The sequence below is a fragment of the Anguilla rostrata genome, chromosome 2 (genome assembly GCF_018555375.3).
Source record: "Anguilla rostrata isolate EN2019 chromosome 2, ASM1855537v3, whole genome shotgun sequence".
Taxonomy (NCBI): Eukaryota; Metazoa; Chordata; class Actinopteri; order Anguilliformes; family Anguillidae; genus Anguilla; species Anguilla rostrata.
The window spans coordinates 18426682-18444499 of NC_057934.1; the positions used below are offsets into that span (position 1 = coordinate 18426682).

Below are 17818 nucleotides of genomic sequence, written 5' to 3' on the forward strand. Positions count from 1 at the left end.
GCAATATTATCTGTCCCATCTAAGAGGAACAAATGAACTCACATTTAATTTTTACTTAACTTTACCACTTCACGAATTAAACATTATAATATTTATTACTTATTTATTGTCATGATGAAGTACATGAGTGTAATTAACAGTAGTATTTTCCGCCCTATATATATTTTGTCACACGCCAGCGTGACACCCTCTGGAGGGAGATGCGGCAGTACTGGGGAACACTGTTGGTTGCCACATGAAGAGAGAGAGAAGTGCACCCCGCCAAACACAAAGTAAAATAAACGGCATTTTCCCCCACACCCCTCACAGGTTCCCGGCGAAAGCAGTGAAATAAAACAACAAACTAAAATAAGAAAGACAAAAGAAAGCAAAACAAAACAGAATGGAAACTTTTCAGTCCCCCGCTTGTAGCTGGCCAGATTTTCACCTGACCAGCTCCTCCCACTTTTTAGTAGTGGTCCACTTTCTTGGTCTTTTGTTCAAATAAATAAAACTGAAAAAAAAATCATAATGCGCTCTCGGTGTGAGCTCCCGGTCTCCGCCCCAAACTGCGGAGAGCAGCACACCTTTAAGCACATGGGCTGGTTAGCTAATGTAGCCAAGGTGCGTGTGCTCTCTACACCAGCCAATAAGCCTCTTCAGTGAACTGGATGTCACATTATTATTTCCTTATTCCTGCATAGGGTGTGTCTGGCTGAGAAGTGAAACTAAAGAAAAGTCTGCAGTTGCTTCTCAAGGAGACAGCCTGCGACTCATTTTGTGAAATGACGACTAAAGCTTCATTTTTGGAAGAGGAGTTATGTTGTTCTGTGTGCTATGAGATTTTCAAGGACCCTGTCGTCTTGGAGTGCAGTCACAGTTTCTGTAGACTCTGTTTGCAGCAGTGCTGGGGGGAGAACAGTCCTCTGGAGTGTCCCATCTGCAGGAGCATGTCCTCTACAGGCCACCCTCCCGTAAGCCTGGCTTTAAAAAACATTGTGGAGTCCTACTTAAAGCAGAAGACTGAGTGTGAGGCAGCAGAGACAAGTGAAGACCAGTGTCCTCTTCACAGAAAGGAACTTCTGTTCTTCTGTGAGGATGATTTGCAGCCTCTCTGTATTGTGTGTCAGACTTCAAAACAACACAGAAATCACCAGATTTGTCCTATGGAAGAGGCTGTTCCGGATCTGAAGGTATTCTATTTCTATTTATATTAGCATTAAAATATATAATCGCATCAAATAAGTAATTTTATATGCATTTTAAAAGTTGCACAGTTGTAATCTATTAGGATTTTATCAGGATGTTTTCTACTTCCTGCCTTTGCATACAGCACAGCTCTCCATTTCTCAGAATGCCTAATTTAGTACTTGCATAACCTGTCTACCCTGTATGGCATTATCATTGGTGTCATCTTATGAACATTTTCTTTCATTTCAGAATAGGCTCGTGACTGCACTAATTCCTATTAAAAAAAAGTTAGAGAGGTACACTGCAGTTAAACAAGTGTGTGAAAAAAACACAAAACACATCAGGGTGAGTAAAACGGTTTCACAAAATATTATTTCATGATGCTTTCAAAATAATAATAAACTGTTTACTGTAGGACTTTAAGGTATGCGTTAGAGAAATTAACTGTTATTATAGTATATTAGTGTAGTGATAATTTTCTATCCTATGCCTACATCAAATCTGTGTATTCATACTACAGTACTGTATGTGACAACTTCTTCTCTTAATACAGTTAATCTGGCATATGACTTTTTTCAGAAAGGAGTTTCATTTCTAAGAAATGAAATACCTACCTTCATTTTACATAATTTTTTTTTCTATGGAAAAAGGTAGAAATAAATTTTTTTAAAAACTATATTATATTAAGTAGCTTGGTCTAGGAGTAAGGCTCATTACCACTTCCTCATATGAAATGGGCTAAAGTCCAGAGAGTTTCCCCTCAGTTTAAACTGTGATGATGTCATAGTCTGGGACATCCTCTGAAGAAATCTCTGCTGCTGAGAAGCTGGTTTGTAAACTCTCTCTCTGTAGGCTTGCAGAGACCCTGTTCTTTAGATTGCTTATTCAGGACCATATTTGAGGGTGTACCAACCCTCAAATATCAGCAAAGGCTTAGACTCTAATTGTCCTATCAAATGCTCACTTCAGCCAAGCCTTCAGACTTACAAGCATGCTTATATCTCCAGGCACCTTTAAATGCTGATTTCATTGGGTAACATTTGTAATTTAGGCTTATTCATGAATCTCATGAAGACAAAATAAGTTTCATGAATTACATATATTATAGCCTAATAAATGCATTGGAATATAGCAGAATATAACAGACCATCCTACTAAACTTACTATAATGCGTTTAAACAGTCTGGTTTACACTTAATTAGCAGAGTCTTTTCTTCTCATGTGTATTCTAGAAGAACCAATCGATGCAGAAACCTTATTTATGTTTATAATTGTATTTCAATGGCAGAATCAAGCCCAGCACACAGAGAACCAGATAAAGGCAGATTTTGAGAAGCTTCACCAATTTCTGCGAGCGGAAGAGGAGACCAGACTGGCTGCACTGAAGGAGGAAGAGGAGCAGAAGTGTCAGTTGATGAAGGAAAAGATAGAGAACTTCACACAAGTTATTTCCACCCTTTCAAACACAATCAAGTCTATAGACAAAACCATAGAGGGTGAAGATCCTTTCTTTTTAAAGGTGACTATTTATTTCTTGCGTTGTTCTTGGCAATGACTGGTTCATTTAAATGGAGTTTGTCAAGAGTTAATGATTCACCTTCTTTTGTGTTTGTTCAAACGCACACAAACACACACACACACACCTTCATTAAAATATATCAACTGGTTCTGCCGTTTCATTAGCTGTTTATTCTCATAACAGATTATGGGTTTCCCTTCACAATTAATCCCCCATTGTGTTTTTGTATTTCTCAGACCTATAAGGATGCTAAGAGAAGGTATGTAGACTCACACCGGTCTTCATCTTGTCTGTTTAACTGACTCCAATCCCCACAGTGTGTGTGACCCCTGCTTGTCATTACAGAGCCCAGTGCACACTGCAGGATCCAGAGCTGCTCTCAGGGGCACTGATAGATGTGGCCACACACCTGGGCAACCTGAAGTTCAGAGTCTGGGAGAAGATGCTGGAGATGGTGCAGTACAGTGAGTAGCCTACTGGGGGAGAGGGGTAAAAATGGTCACCATAGAACTATAAGTAATATGGCAATTCCAAATGTCCCAATTCCTCTTCACATGTTGTCAAACACTACATGCAAAGAGTGGTCTTTTATGGTTATAATATCTATATAACATCACAGAATTCAACATTTTATTGATAAACTTTGTCAAGGTGGGTGAGGGAATGGGCCCAAACGCAGAGTCAATAAACACTCAAAATCCAGAGTAAACGCTAAACCAATAAAGTTGCTTTTAATTAGAACAATAAACAAAATGGAACAAAAACAAAGCCGCACAGGGCAAGTCAAAAGGACAAAGTTCTTAATGCGCAAAAACAGAGAAAATGCAGAAATTCAAAAAACAATGCAAAAACAGAACACGGGCAGGGAGGAAAACACTCACGGCAAAACACTGAGTAACAAGAACAAGAAGGAGTACAAACCCAAACATAATCAGAAGCACACGCAAGGAACCAGCACCCGAGTCAGGGAAAACAAGCACTTAAATAGACAAGACACTGACGAGACACGGCAGGGCACAATGCACAATCAGGCCACAGAGAGGGAAGGGAAAACGAGACAACCAAAAACCAATTAATTGAATAATTGAAAACAATAATACAATTACGCGGGGGGAAAGAACAGAACTAAAAACTGAAGTGCCGCCATCTGGCGGCCCAAAAAGGAAAACGCAAACAACCACAGAACCATGACAAACTTGTTTAGAGTTAGAGTATCATTTATCTTTTATTAGTTTTTTCTTCCTTCTTCAAAGAATATGACACAAATCTAATGTTTTATGTTTTTTCTTTTTTTCTTTAATAGTGCATCAAAATATTAGATTTGTAATTTAAATATTGTCTATTTATGCCTCTGTTCATAATAATATATGAAGAATCTAAATATGAATGGTTAATGTGTTCCCTTCTGTCTTCCATCTTTATTGTTTAGCCCCTGTGATTCTGGATCCCAACACTATGTGCCCCTGGGTCTGTCTGTCAGATGATCTGACTTGTGTGAGGCACACTAAAGTTAAACAACAGATTCCTGAAAACCCAGAGAGGTTTTCGCGTGGCGTAATGGTATTGGGCTCAGAGGGTTTTACTTCAGGGAGACACAGCTGGGAGGTGGAGGTGGGGGAAAAACCTGTCTGGACTATAGGAGTGGTACAAGAGCCAATCGACAGAAAGGGGGTCATTTTATGCAGTCCAGAGAATGGATTCTGGGTCCTAATGCTGAGGAATGGTGATTACGGAGCAGCTGGAGTTACTAACCTCAAACTGAGGAGGAAACCCCAGAGGATCAGAGTGGAGCTGGACTATGACAGGGGGGAGGTGTCCTTCTTCGACCCCAGTGACATGTCACATATTTACACTTTTGAAGGCACATTCACTGAAAAAATCTTCCCATATATCAATCCCTGCCTAAATGATGATGGCAGAAATGCTGGGGCCCTGCAGATCTGTCCATTGTCTGTAAGAGTGATGAAATCCCAGTAAGTTTGCCATTAATAATGATACCATCGCAGTGAGTGTATCATTAATAGTGATGTCATCCCAGTGAGTGTATCATTATTAGTGACGTCATCCCAGTGAGTGCCTCATCTCAATGATGGTGTCTGTAACTGATGTGGCCTAAACTATTAAAACTGTTGAAGTGGATTGGATAAGGCTTTGTAGTCAACATTTGTTCATCTATTAATCTTCTGTCACACTTGCTGGAACCTCTATATGCAATCTACAGCACCAGCTCTCCATAGTTTCCTTGCATGTTGCTATTGCAGTGTTTGCAGTTCCATAGTTTATACTGTTCTGTCAGTTTGTGTGTTTTGTATCTTAATAATCTTGTTTGTATGTTTCTTGTATACACTTTATGATGTTCTGTCATGAAGGGTTTTTATTTCCTTTATTTTTTGCAAACAAATTGTCATAAGGGAATCTAAAAAAATACAAATTTGATATTATTTGATTTGATTATCATTATTTCTTTTCCCCATATCAGTCTGCAGTGCACACATAATCACTAATAATCCCATAGAGGTTTAGATTATTTGCATTGCATTGTTGTAATGACTGAAATGTATGGTACCAGCAGACTCTTGGCAGCATTCCTAAAATTATTTGTTTTGGGACAATATTTAAACTGTATTAAGGAGGTATTTGGTAAAATGCTACCACTTGGTTTAGCATTATAGATCAGCAACTTTTGGGAGCATCAGGTGTGCATCTTTATTGGGGCATGTGTGTGTGGGTGTGCGTGCATGCGTGCTTGTGTGTAGGGGTGTGTACGTGTGTGAGCTTGTGTGTGTGTGGGTGTGTGCTTGTGTGTTTGTGTGTGTGTGTGTGTGCGTGACATGGCTAATTGTTGCAGCCTTGCCCTGTTGTGATGCGGTTCCTGTTACCATTCTTAGTCTGCTCCAAAACAGGCAGGTCTCCAGGAATAGGGTTGGGAATGATTGGTCTATTGCTTTACACTAACAAATAATTAAAGAAAGTTCCTTTGAATTATTTGATTTTAGTTACATCTTTATATGCTCTTGAATGACAGCTGAAAACGTTTCCTGCACTGCTATTAGAAACATTTTACTTTGGTGCATACTGCAAATGAACTAACTGAGCCAGGATATTTGATGGGAAAAAATCCAGCATACACACTGACCTTCCAGGGATGGTTTTGCCAGCTGCTGTGAACCCAATTCCCCATCCATGCAACCGGTACCAGATTTGGGTCTTTGGGTATCCACATGCACACTTCTTCTTGACCAGTTAGTCACATGTCCTGATCTTAATCCAAAGCAAAGGGACTATCGGGGCAAGACTAGTAATATTACTTTTGCAGGGTCAGAGGCCAAATCCTTCATCCTCTGTCAAAGTCAACTCCCAGAGGGACTGATGTGCTGGATTTTGCCTTAATAATAATAATAATAATAATAATAATAATAATAATAAATGTACTGTTTTATCAGTCCAGTTGAAAACTTGTGTAGGTGACATCTTGTATGGTATACTTAGCTGTAATTGTCATTAAAAAAAATTTAATAAAAACATTTACAAAACTTAATTTGCACTAATTGTGTAACTGTGAAATTAAAAAAAAAAGGATGTACACTGCACCACCCTTAGGGGAACTGAGCTGGACATCATTGCTTTGTTTATAGAGCATAAGGAGTATTCATAAAGTTGTGGCAGTGCACAATTACCTCCACCTGGGGGCGTGAAAGCACATTCCACAAACAAAATGTAATCGACAGAACCTCAGTCTACAATCTACACAACTACAGAGAATGCACAACGGAGTAAGCAAGGTTATGAACTTCCGTGTTGACCTTAAAAAAAATTAAAAAACACAGAATGAAGGACTTTATAAAGGGCGCAAGCTCTCAGAAAAACACACTGTCAAAGTTCACACAATATTATCTGTCCCATCTAAGAGGAACAAATTAACTCACATTGAATTTTTACTTAACTTTACCACTTTACACATTAAACATTATAATATTTATTATTTATTGTCATGATGAAGTACACGAGTGTAATTAACAGTAGTATTTTCCGCCCTATATATATTTTGTCACACGCCAGCGTGACACCCTCTGGAGGGAGATGCGGCAGTATTGGGGAACACTGTTGGTTGCCACATGAAGAGAGAGAGAGGGCACCCCGCCAAACACAAAATAAAATAAACGGATATTCCCTCACACCCCTCACAGGTTCCCGGCGAACGCTGTGAACTAAAACAACAAACTAAAATAAGAAAGACAAAAGAAAGCAAAACAAAACAGAGCAGAAACTTTTCAGTCCCCCGCTTGTAGCTGACCAGATTTTCACCTGACTAGCTCCTCCCACTTTTTAGTAGTGGTCCACTTTCTTGGTCTTTTATTTATTTGAAAAAAAGACCAAGAAAGTGGACCACTACTGAGTCACAGGCTGTGACCTCCCAGTCTCCGCCCCAAACTGTGGAGAGCAGCACACCTTTAAGCACATTGGCTGGTTAGCTAACGTAGCGCTCTCGGTGTGACCTCCCAGTCTCCACCCCAAACTGTGGAGAGCAGCACACCTTTAAGCACATGGGCTGGTTAGCTAACGTAGCGCTCTCGGTGTGACCTCCCAGTCTCCGCCCCAAACTGTGGAGAGCAGCACACCTTTAAGCACATGGGCTGGTTAGCTAACGTAACGCTCTCGGTGTGACCTCCCAGTCTCCGCCCCAAACTGTGGAGAGCAGCACACCTTTAAGCACATGGGCTGGTTAGCTAACGTAGCCAAGGTGCGCATGCTCTCTCCACCAGCCAATCTGCCTCTCCAGCAGACTGAATGCCAAATTATTATTTTTTTATTCTTGCATAGGGGCGTGTCTGGCTGAGAAGTGAAAGTAAACAGAAATCAGCAGTTGCTCCTAAAGGAGACAGCCCGTGACTCATTTTGTGAAATAGCGACTAAAGCTTCATTTTTGGAAGAGGAGTTATGTTGTCCTGTTTGCTGTGAGATTTTCAAGGACCCTGTTGTCTTGGAGTGCAGTCACAGTTTCTGTAGAGTCTGTTTGCAGCAGTGGTGGGGGGAGAACAGTCCTCGGGAGTGTCCCATCTGCAAGACCAAGGCCTCTACAGGCCACCCTCCCGTAAGCTTGGCTTTAAAAAACATTGTGGAGTCCTACTTAAAGCAGAAGACCGAGTGTGAGGCTGCAGAGGCAAGTGAAGACCAGTGTCCTCTTCACAAAAAGGAACTTCTGTTCTTCTGTGAGGATGATTTGCAGCCTCTCTGTATTGTGTGTCAGACTTCAAGAAAACACAGAAATCACCAGATCTGTCCTATGGAAGAGGCTGTTCCGGATCTGAAGGTATTCTATTTCTATTCATATTAGCATTAAAATATATGATCGCCTCAAATAAGTAATTTAATATTCATTTCAAAAGTTGCATTGAGCAAATCCTGACAGAGAGAACAAACAGGTACTTCCTGGTATTTTTGCTTGTAATGCATCAGGATTTTATCAGGATGCGTTTCACTTGCTGCCTTTGCTTACAATACAGCACAGCTCTCGATGTCTCAGAATGCCTAATTTAGTATTTGTTTCACATATCTACCCTGGATGACATTATGATTGGTGTCATCTTATGAAAATTCTTTTTTATTTCAGGATGGACTCATGACGGCATTAATTCCTATTAAAGAGAAGTTAGAGATGTACACTGAAGTTACACTAAAGTGTGAAAAAATCATAAAACACATCAGGGTGAGTGAAACAGTTCAACAAGTATAATTTCTTAACTGTTTAATGTAGGACAGTAAGGTATGTTTGAGGTGAATATACTGTTTGCCTAGTATATTAGTATAGTATTCATTTTATATCCAAAATTTGTGCATTTATGCCACAGTTGTGTGTATGATAATTTTTGGAATATGAGTTTCTTCAGAAAGGTGTTTAATTTCTTTAAAGTAAAATACCTTTTTACTTCATAAAACAAATGAAAAATGATTCAACTGAATCATATTACGTAGCTCGGTCTAGGAGTAGGGCTCATTACCACTTCCTCATATGAAATGGGCTAAAGCCCAGAGAGTTTCCCCTCAGTTTAAACTGTGATGATGTCATAGTCTGAGACATCCTCTGAAGCATTCTCTTCTGCTGAATGCTGGCTTGTAAACTCTCTTTCTCCAGGCTTGCAGAGGCCCTGCTGTTTAGATTGCATATTCAATCAAAAACTTTATTTATGTTTATAATTGTATTTCAATGGCAGAGTCAAGCCCAGCACACAGAGAACCAGATAAAGGCAGATTTTGAGAAGCTTCACCAATTTCTGCGAGCGGAAGAGGAGACCAGACTAGCTGCACTGAGGGAGGAAGAGGAGCAGAAGTGTCAGTTGATGAAGGAAAAGATAGAGAACTTCACACAAGTTATTTCCACCATTTCAGACACAATCAAGACTATAGACAAAACTATAGAGGGTGAAGATCCTTTCTTCTTAAAGGTGACTATTTATTTTTTTCTTGCATTATTCTTGGCAATGACTGGTACATTTATATGAAGTTTGTCAATGAGAAGGCGAGTTAATGATACTACTTATACACTTTTATGCATTTGTTCACAGACACACACACACATACGCACAAGCACGCAAGCACGCATACACACACACACACACGCACACATACACCTACATTATATCTTATCAACTGGTTCTGTTGTTTCATTTGCAGATTATTCACATAACAGATCATGTATTTCCTTCATAATTAATCCCTCCACTGTGTTTTTGTATTTCTCAGACCTATATGGATGCTAAGAGAAGGTATGTAGACTCACACCTGTCTTCATCTTGTCTGTTTAACTGACTCGAATCCCCACAGTTTGTGTGACTCCTGCTTGTCATTACAGAGCCCAGTGCGCACTGCAGGATCCAGAGCTGCTCTCAGGGGCACTGATAGATGTGGTCAAACACCTGGGCAACCTGAAGTTCAGAGTCTGGGAGAAGATGCTGGAGATGGTGCAGTACAGTGAGTAGCCTACTGGGGATGAGGGGTAAAAATGGTCACCGTAGAATTATAAATAGGGGCGACATAGCTTAGGAGATAAGACCAATTTTCTGGTATTCGGAGGGTTGCCGGTTCAAACCCCGCCCTGGGCGTGTCGAAGTGTCCTTGAGCAAGACACCTAACCCCTAACTGCTCTAGCAAATGAGAGGCATCAATTGTAAAGCGCTTTGGATAAAAGCGCTATATAAATGCAGTCCATTTACCATTTACCATAAATAATATGGGAAAAGAATACACTATATGTAAAGAATGGACTTTTATGCTCATAATATCTATATAACATCACAGAATTCAACATTTAATTGATAACCTTGTTTAGAGTTAGAGTATCATTTACCTTTTATTAGCTTTTCTTATTTCTCTAAGGAATATGACACTGATCTAACTCCATGTCTCATGTTTTTGTTATATTTTTATTTTTTCTGTTGTAATGCAGTAATGCATCAAAATATTCAATTTCATTCAGATTTGTAATTTAAACCTTGTCTTTTTTTGCTTCTTTCCATAATAATACATGAAGAATCTAAATCTAAATGGTTCATGTCTTCCCTTCTGTCTTCCATCTTCATTGTTTAGCCCCTGTGATTCTGAACCCCAACACTATGTCCCCCTGGCTCTGTCTGTCAGATGACCTGATTTGTGTGAGGCTCTCTGAAGTTAAACAACAGATTCCTGAAAACCCAGAGAGGTTTTCCTGTGGCGTAAGGGTATTGGGCTCAGAGGGGTTTACTTCAGGGAAACACAGCTGGGAGGTGGATGTGGGGGAAAAACCTACCTGGATTATAGGAGTGGCGAAAGATTCCATCAACAGAAATGAGGTCAATTTATGCAGCCCAGAGAGTGGATTCTGGGTCCTAGGGCTGAAGAATGGTGATTACGGAGCAGCTGGAGTTACTAACCTCAAACTGAAGAGGAAGCCCCAGAGGATCAGAGTGGAGCTGGACTATGACATGGGGGAGGTGTCCTTCTTTGACCCCAGTGACATGTCACTCATTTACACTTTTAAAGGCACATTCACTGAAAAAATATTCCCATATATCAATCCCTGCCGAAATGATGATGGCAGAAATGCTGGGGCCCTGCAGATCTGCCCATTGTCTGTAAGAGTGATGAAATCCCAGTAAGTCTGCCATTAATAATGATGTCACCTCAGTGAGTGTATCATTAATAGTGATGTCATCGCAGTGAGCATATGATTAATAGTGATGTCATCACTGTGAGTGCCACATCTCCGTGAAGGTGCCTGTAACTGATGTGACCTAAACTATTAAAACCATTGAACTGGATTGGATGGGGCTTTGTAGTCAACATTTATTCATCTAGTAGTCTTTTCACACTTGCCCTCTTTTACAGCACCTGCTCTCCCTAGTTTCCTTGCATGTTGCTATTGCAGTGTTTGCTGTTCCATAGTTTTAACTGTTCTGTGAGTCTGTGTGTTGTATCTTGATAATCTTGTTTGGATGTTTCTTGCATACATTTTGTGATTTTCTGTTATGAATGGTTTTTATTTCCGTTATTTGCTGCAAACAAATTGTCCCAGGGGGATAATACAAACTTGATATCATTTGATTTGGTTATCATTATGTCTTTTCCCCATATCAGTCTGCAGTGCACACATAATCACTAATAATCGCACAGAGGTGTATTGATGCTGCATGTGTATTTTTATTGGAGCATGCGTGTGTGTGTCCGTGTGTGCTTGTGTGTGTGTGAGTCACATGGCTAATTGTTACAGCCTTGCCCTGCTCACATGTAGTTTCTGATACCATTCCAAGTCTGTTCTTAAACTGGCAGATCTCCAGGAACAGGGTTGCGAATCATTGGTCTATTGCTTTACATTGACTGATAACTAAAAAAAGTTATTTTGAATTATTTGATTTTAGCTACATTTTTATACGGCCTTGAACGACAGCCAAAGACTGTTCTTGCTCTGCTATTGGAAACATTTTACTGTGGTGTGATCTATGAGTGAACTAGCTTCGGTGCATCCTGAAAATTAACTAACTGAGCCAGGACATTTGGTGGGAACACAAACCAGCATACACACTGACCTTCCAGGGATGGTTTTGCCAGCTTCTGTGAACTCAATTCACCATTCGTGCAACCAGTACCAGATTGTCTTTGGGTGTTCACATGCACACTTCTCTTTGACCGTTGAATGTCCTGATCTTAATCCAAAGCAAAGGGACTATCGGGGCAAAACTAGTAATATTACTTTTGCAGGGTCAGAGGCCAAATCCCTCATCCCCCGTCAAAGTCAACTCCCAGAGGGACAAGGGACTGATGTGCAAAATTTTGCACAAAAATAATAATAATAACAACAACAACAATAATAATAATAATAATAATAATAATAATAATAATAATAACAACAATAACAACAACAATAATAATAATAATAATAATAATAATAATAATAATAATAATAATAATAAACATCTTGTTTAATTGGTCCCGTTGCAAACTTGTCTAGGTGACATACTGTATGGTATACTTAGCTGTAGTTGCCATAAAAAAATTTTTTAAAAGAAAAACATTCACAAAACTCAATTTGGGCTAATTGTGTAACTTAAAAAAAGTACATTACTCAAAAAATAAGAATGTTCATTGCACCAGACTTATGGGATCTGAGCTGGACATCATTGCCTTATCTACAGAGTATGAGAACTGTTCATAAAGTTGTGGCAGTGCACTCTTACCTCCACCTGGGGGCGTGAAAGCACAAACAAAAGTACCTCTGTCTACAATCTCCACAACTACAGAGAATGCACAACGGAGTAAGCAAGGTTATGAACTTCTGTGTTGACCTTAAAAAAAATTAAAAAACAAAGAATGAAGGACTTTATAAAGGGCGCAAGGTCTCGGAAAAACACATTGTCAGAATTCACACACAAGATTATGTCTCCTCCAAGAAGAGCAAATTAACTCATTTAATTTATACTTAACTTTACAACTTTACACATTAAACATTTTAATATTTATTACTTATTTATTGTCATGATGAAGTACATGAGTGTAATTAACAGTAGTATTTTTTGCCCTGTATATATTTTGTCACACACCAGCGTGTCACCCTTGGGAGGGAGATGCGGCAGTGCTGGGGAACACTGTTGGTTGCCACATGAAGAGAGAGAGAGAGATGGAGTGCACCCCACCAAACACAAAATAAAATAAATGTCATTTTCCCCGTTCCCCCTCACGGGTTCCTGACAAAAGAAGTGAATTAAAACAACAAACTAAAATAACAAGTACAAAAGAACGCAAAACAAAACAGACCAGAAACTTTTCAGTCCCACGCTTGTAGCTGGCCAGATTTGCACTTGACCAGCTCCTCCCACTTTTCAGTATTGGTCCACTTTCTTGGTCTTGTGTTCAAATAAATAAAACTGAAACAAAAATCATAATGCGCTCTTAGTATGAGCTCCCAGTCTCGGCCCCAAACTGTGGAGAGCAGCACACCTTTAAGCACCTGGGCTGGTTAGCTAACGTAGCCCAGGTGCGTGTGCTCTCTCCGCCAGCCAATCTGCCTCTCCAGCAGACTGAATGCCAAATTATTTTTTTTTAATTCTTGCATAGGGGTGTGTCTGGCTGAGAAGTGAAAGTAAACAGAAATCAGCAGTTGCTTCTAAAGGAGACAGCCTGTGACTCATTTTGTGAAATGGCGGCTAAAGCTTCATTTTTGGAAAAGGAGTTATGTTGTTCTGTGTGCTGTGAGATTTTCAAGGACCCTGTCGTCTTGGAGTGCAGTCACAGTTTCTGTAGAGTCTGTTTGCAGCAGTGCTGGGGGGAGAACAGTCCTCGGGAGTGTCCCATCTGCAAGAGCAAGGCCTCTACAGGCCACCCTCCCATTAACCTGGCTTTAAAAAAAATTGTGGAGTCCTACTTAAAGCAGAAGACCGAGTGTGAGGCTGCAGAGACAAGTGAAGACCAGTGTCCCCTTCACAGAAAGGAACTTCTGTTCTTCTGTGAGGATGATTTGCAGCCTCTCTGTATTGTGTGTCAGACTTCTAAACAACACAGAAATCACCAGATCTGTCCTATGGAAGAGGCTGTTCCGGATATGAAGGTATTCTATTTCTATTCATATTAGCATTAAAATATATGATTGCCTCAAATAAGTAATTTAATATTCATTTCAAAAGTTGCATTGAAGAAATCCTGACAGAGAGAACAAACAGGTACTTCCTGGTGTTTTTGCTTGTAATGTATCAGGATTTTATCAGGATGCGTTTCACTTGCTGCCTTCGCTTACAATACAGCAAAGCTCTCGATGTCTCAGAATGCCTAATTTAGTATTTGTTTCACATATCTACCCTGGATGACATTATGATTGGTCTCATCTTATGAAAATTCTATTTCATTTCAGGATGGACTCATGACAGCATTAATTCCTATTAAAGAAAAGTTAGAGATGTACACTGAAGTTACACAAGAGTGTGAAAAAACCATAAAACACATCAGGGTGAGTGAAACAGTTCAATAAAATATCACTGTCACATCTCATGAAACTTGCAAAAGAATAATAGAGTATCATTTCTTAATTGTTTAATGTAGGACTGCAAGGTATGTGTTAGATGAATATACTATTTTTATGGTATATTAGTATAGTGATCATTTTATATCCAAAATCTGTGCATTTGTACCAGTCCTGTGTATGATAACTTGTGGCATATGAGTTTCTTCAGAAAGGTATTTCATTTCTTTAAATTGAAATGCCTATGTTTATTTTTCATAAATCGATAGAAAAATGATTCAACTGAATCACATTAAGTACCTCGGACTAGGAGTAGGGCTCATTACCGCTTCCTCATATGAAAAGGGGTGAAGTACAGAGAGTTTCCCCTCAGTTCAAACTGTGATGATGTCATAGTCTGGGACATCGTCTGAAGCATTCTCTTCTGCTGAATGCTGGCTTGTAAACTCTCTCTCTCTAGGCTTGCAGAGGCCCTGCTGCTTAGATTGCATAGTCAATCAAAATTCAGAAACTTCATTTTTGTTCATAATTGTATTTCAATGACAGAATCAAGCCCAGCACACAGAGAACCAGATAAAGGCAGATTTTGAGAAGCTTCACCAATTTCTACGAGAGGAAGAGGAGACCAGTCTGGCTGCACTGAGGGAGGAAGAGGAGCAGAAGTGTCAGTTGATGAAGGAAAAGATAGAGAACTTCACACAAGTTATTTCTACCCTTTCAGACACAATTAAGGCTATTCACACATCCATAGAGGGTGAAGATGCTTTCTTCTTAAAGGTGACTATCTATTCATTTCTTGCATCATCCTCTCAATGACTGGTTCATTTATATGGCGTATGTCAAGGAGAAGTAGCATTAATGATATACCTTCTTTTATGTGTTTGTTCTCACACACACGTACGCACGCACACATGCATGCACTCACATTAACGTATATCAACTGGTTCTGCTGTTTCATTTGCAGATTATTCACATTATATATGATGTGTTTCCCTTCATAATTAATCCCCCCACTGTGTTTTTGTATTTCTCAGACCTATACGGATGCTAAGAGAAGGTATGTAGACTCACACCTGTCTTCATCTTGTCTGTTTAACTGACTCCAATCCCCACAGTGTGTGTGACTCCTGCTTGTCATTACAGAGCCCAGTGCACACTGCAGGATCCAGAGCTGCTCTCAGGGGCACTGATAGATGTGGCCAAACACCTGGGCAACCTGAAGTTCAGAGTCTGGGAGAAGATGCTGGAGGTGGTTCAGTACAGTGAGTAGCCTACTGGGGATGAGGGGTAAAAATGGTCGCCATAAAATTATAAATAATATGGAAATTCAAAACGTCACAGTTCTTGCTCATATGTTGACAAACACTATATGCAAAGAGTGGTCTTTTATGGTTATAATATCTACATAACATTACAGAATTCAGCATTTTATTTTTTTATTAGTTTTTTTACTTCTTTCTTTAAGGAATATGACACTGATCTAACTCCATGTCTTATGTTTTTGTTGTATTTTTCTTTTTCCTTTTATAATGCAGTAATGCATCAAAATATTAGATTTCATTCACATTTATAATTTAAACCATGTCCATTTATGCTTCTTTCCTTAAAAATGTATGAAGAATCTAAATATGAATGGTTAATGTCTTCCCTTCTGTCTTCCATCTTTATTGGTTAGCCCCTGTGATTCTGGATCCCAACACTATGTGCCCCCGGGTCTGTCTGTCAGATGATCTGACTTGTGTGAGGCTCTCTGAAGTTAAACAGCAGATTCCTGAAAACCCTGAGAGGTTTTCCTGTGGCGTAATGGTATTGGGCTCAGAGGGTTTTACTTCAGGGAAACACAGCTGGGAGGTGGAGGTGGGGGAAAAACCTACCTGGACTATAGGAGTGGTGCAAGAGTCCATCAACAGAAAGGAGGTCATTTCATGCAACCCAGGGAGTGGATTCTGGGTCCTAGGGGTGAGGGATGGTGATGATTACATTGCATCTGGAGGTGCTGTCCTCAAACTGGAGAGAAAACCCCAGAGGATCAGAGTGGAGCTGGACTATGACAGGGGGGAGGTGTCCTTCTTTGACCCCAGTGACATGTCACACATTTACACTTTTAAAGGCACATTCACCGAAAAAATCTTCCCATATGTCAATCCCTACCAAAATGATGATGGCAGAAATGGTGGGGTCTTGCAGATCTGTCCATTGTCTGTAAGAGTAATGAAATCCCAGTAAATGTATCATTAATAGTAATGTTATCCCAGTGAGTGTATCATTGTTAGTGATGTTATCCCAGTGAATGCATCGTCTCAGTGATGGTGCCTGTAACTTATATGACCTAAACTATTAAAACTGTCGAAGACTGTTCTGGAGTGGATTGGATGGTGCTTTGTAATCAACATTTATTCAACTAGTGGTCTTTTCACACTCGCTGTGCCCTCTTTTACAGCACATGCTCTTCATAGTTTCCTTGCATGTTGCTATTACAGTGTTGGCTGTTCCATAGTTTTAACTGTTCTGTGATTCTCTGTCTTATGTATCTTGATGATCTTGTTTGTATGTTTCTTGTATACACTTTGTGATGTTCTGTCGTGAATGGTTTTTATTTCTTTTAAGACCCGCAAACAAATTGCCCCAGGGAGATAATCCAAACTTGATTTCTTTTGATTTGATTATCATTTTGTTTTATATGTCCCCTTATCAGTCTGCAGTGCACACATAATCTCTAATAATCACATTGAGGTTTAGATTATTTGCACTGCATTGTTGTCATGACTGAATTGTCTGGTACCAGCAGATTCTAGGCATCATTCTGAAAATGATTAGTTATGGGATAATATTTAAACTGTACAGATATGAGAGGTGTTGGGTAAAATGCTACCCTTATGTTACGCCCCCTGCCTCTGCTTGCCTGGGTAGTGCAGGTGGAGGAAGTTGCTTAATTACCTAATTGCCTGATTGCCTCCACCTGCCTGTGAGCCAACTTAAGCCCAGCAGTATGAGGCAAACAGAGATCTTCTTTCAGGTTTCTTTTGTGTGATTTGATTTGTGGTTTTGGGTTTGTAGTTTTTGTGAAGATCGTTTTGTTTGAACTTGGTGGGTTTTACTTTTGTTTAGTTTGTTATTTATGCTAATAAATGTCTGGGTTTGTGTTTAAATCAATTTTTGGATTGTTGTTTTTGGGTACGTTGGACTTGTTGCGGCTTTTCGAGCCAGGCTGTAACACGGTAGTTTAGCCTCATACAGTTGAGGCCAAAAGTTTACATACAACTAGACTAAAGACATTCACACATTCACAACTCCACACATTTCATGTTACCATACATTTCTTGTGTTAAATCAGTTACGGTATCTACTTTATTTCCATAAGAGGTAATTTTAAAATAATAGCCAAGACAAAAGAAAGCAATACAAAACAGAGCAGAAACATTTCAGTCCCACGCTTGTAGCTGGTCAGATTTTCACTTGACCAGCTCCTCCCACTTTTCAGTATTGGTCCACTTTCTTGGTCTTGTGTTCAAATAAATAAAACTGAAACAAAAATCATAATGCGCTCTTAGTATGAGCTCCCAGTCTCGGCCCCAAACTGTGGAGAGCAGCACACCTTTAAGCACATGGGCTGGTTAGCTAACGTAGCCCAGGTGTGTGTGCTCTCT

General features: G+C 39.7%; 3 protein-coding genes across 3 annotated transcripts; all 3 read left to right on the top strand.

Annotated features, from left to right (window-relative positions):
- Positions 1 to 716: 716 nt before the first annotated feature.
- On the top strand, positions 717 to 5128 carry LOC135247486 (zinc-binding protein A33-like). The gene is made up of 6 exons (XM_064320980.1): positions 717 to 1172; positions 1420 to 1515; positions 2459 to 2689; positions 2926 to 2948; positions 3035 to 3153; positions 4119 to 5128. Exons 1-6 carry the CDS (start codon positions 765 to 767, stop codon positions 4664 to 4666), a joined length of 1425 nt encoding a protein of 474 aa, XP_064177050.1. The 5' UTR covers positions 717 to 764; the 3' UTR covers positions 4667 to 5128.
- A 2709-nt stretch (positions 5129 to 7837) lies between these two features.
- Positions 7838 to 17324, top strand: LOC135247487 (zinc-binding protein A33-like). Its single transcript, XM_064320981.1, has 6 exons — positions 7838 to 8000; positions 8301 to 8396; positions 14718 to 14948; positions 15206 to 15228; positions 15315 to 15433; positions 15847 to 17324. The coding sequence occupies exons 1-6, from the start codon at positions 7974 to 7976 to the stop codon at positions 16395 to 16397; spliced, it is 1047 nt and encodes a 348-aa protein (XP_064177051.1). The 5' UTR covers positions 7838 to 7973; the 3' UTR covers positions 16398 to 17324.
- On the top strand, positions 9437 to 11263 carry LOC135249521 (zinc-binding protein A33-like). Its single transcript, XM_064325137.1, has 3 exons — positions 9437 to 9453; positions 9540 to 9658; positions 10274 to 11263. The coding sequence occupies exons 1-3, from the start codon at positions 9437 to 9439 to the stop codon at positions 10819 to 10821; spliced, it is 684 nt and encodes a 227-aa protein (XP_064181207.1). The 3' UTR covers positions 10822 to 11263.
- Positions 17325 to 17818: the final 494 nt, after the last annotated feature.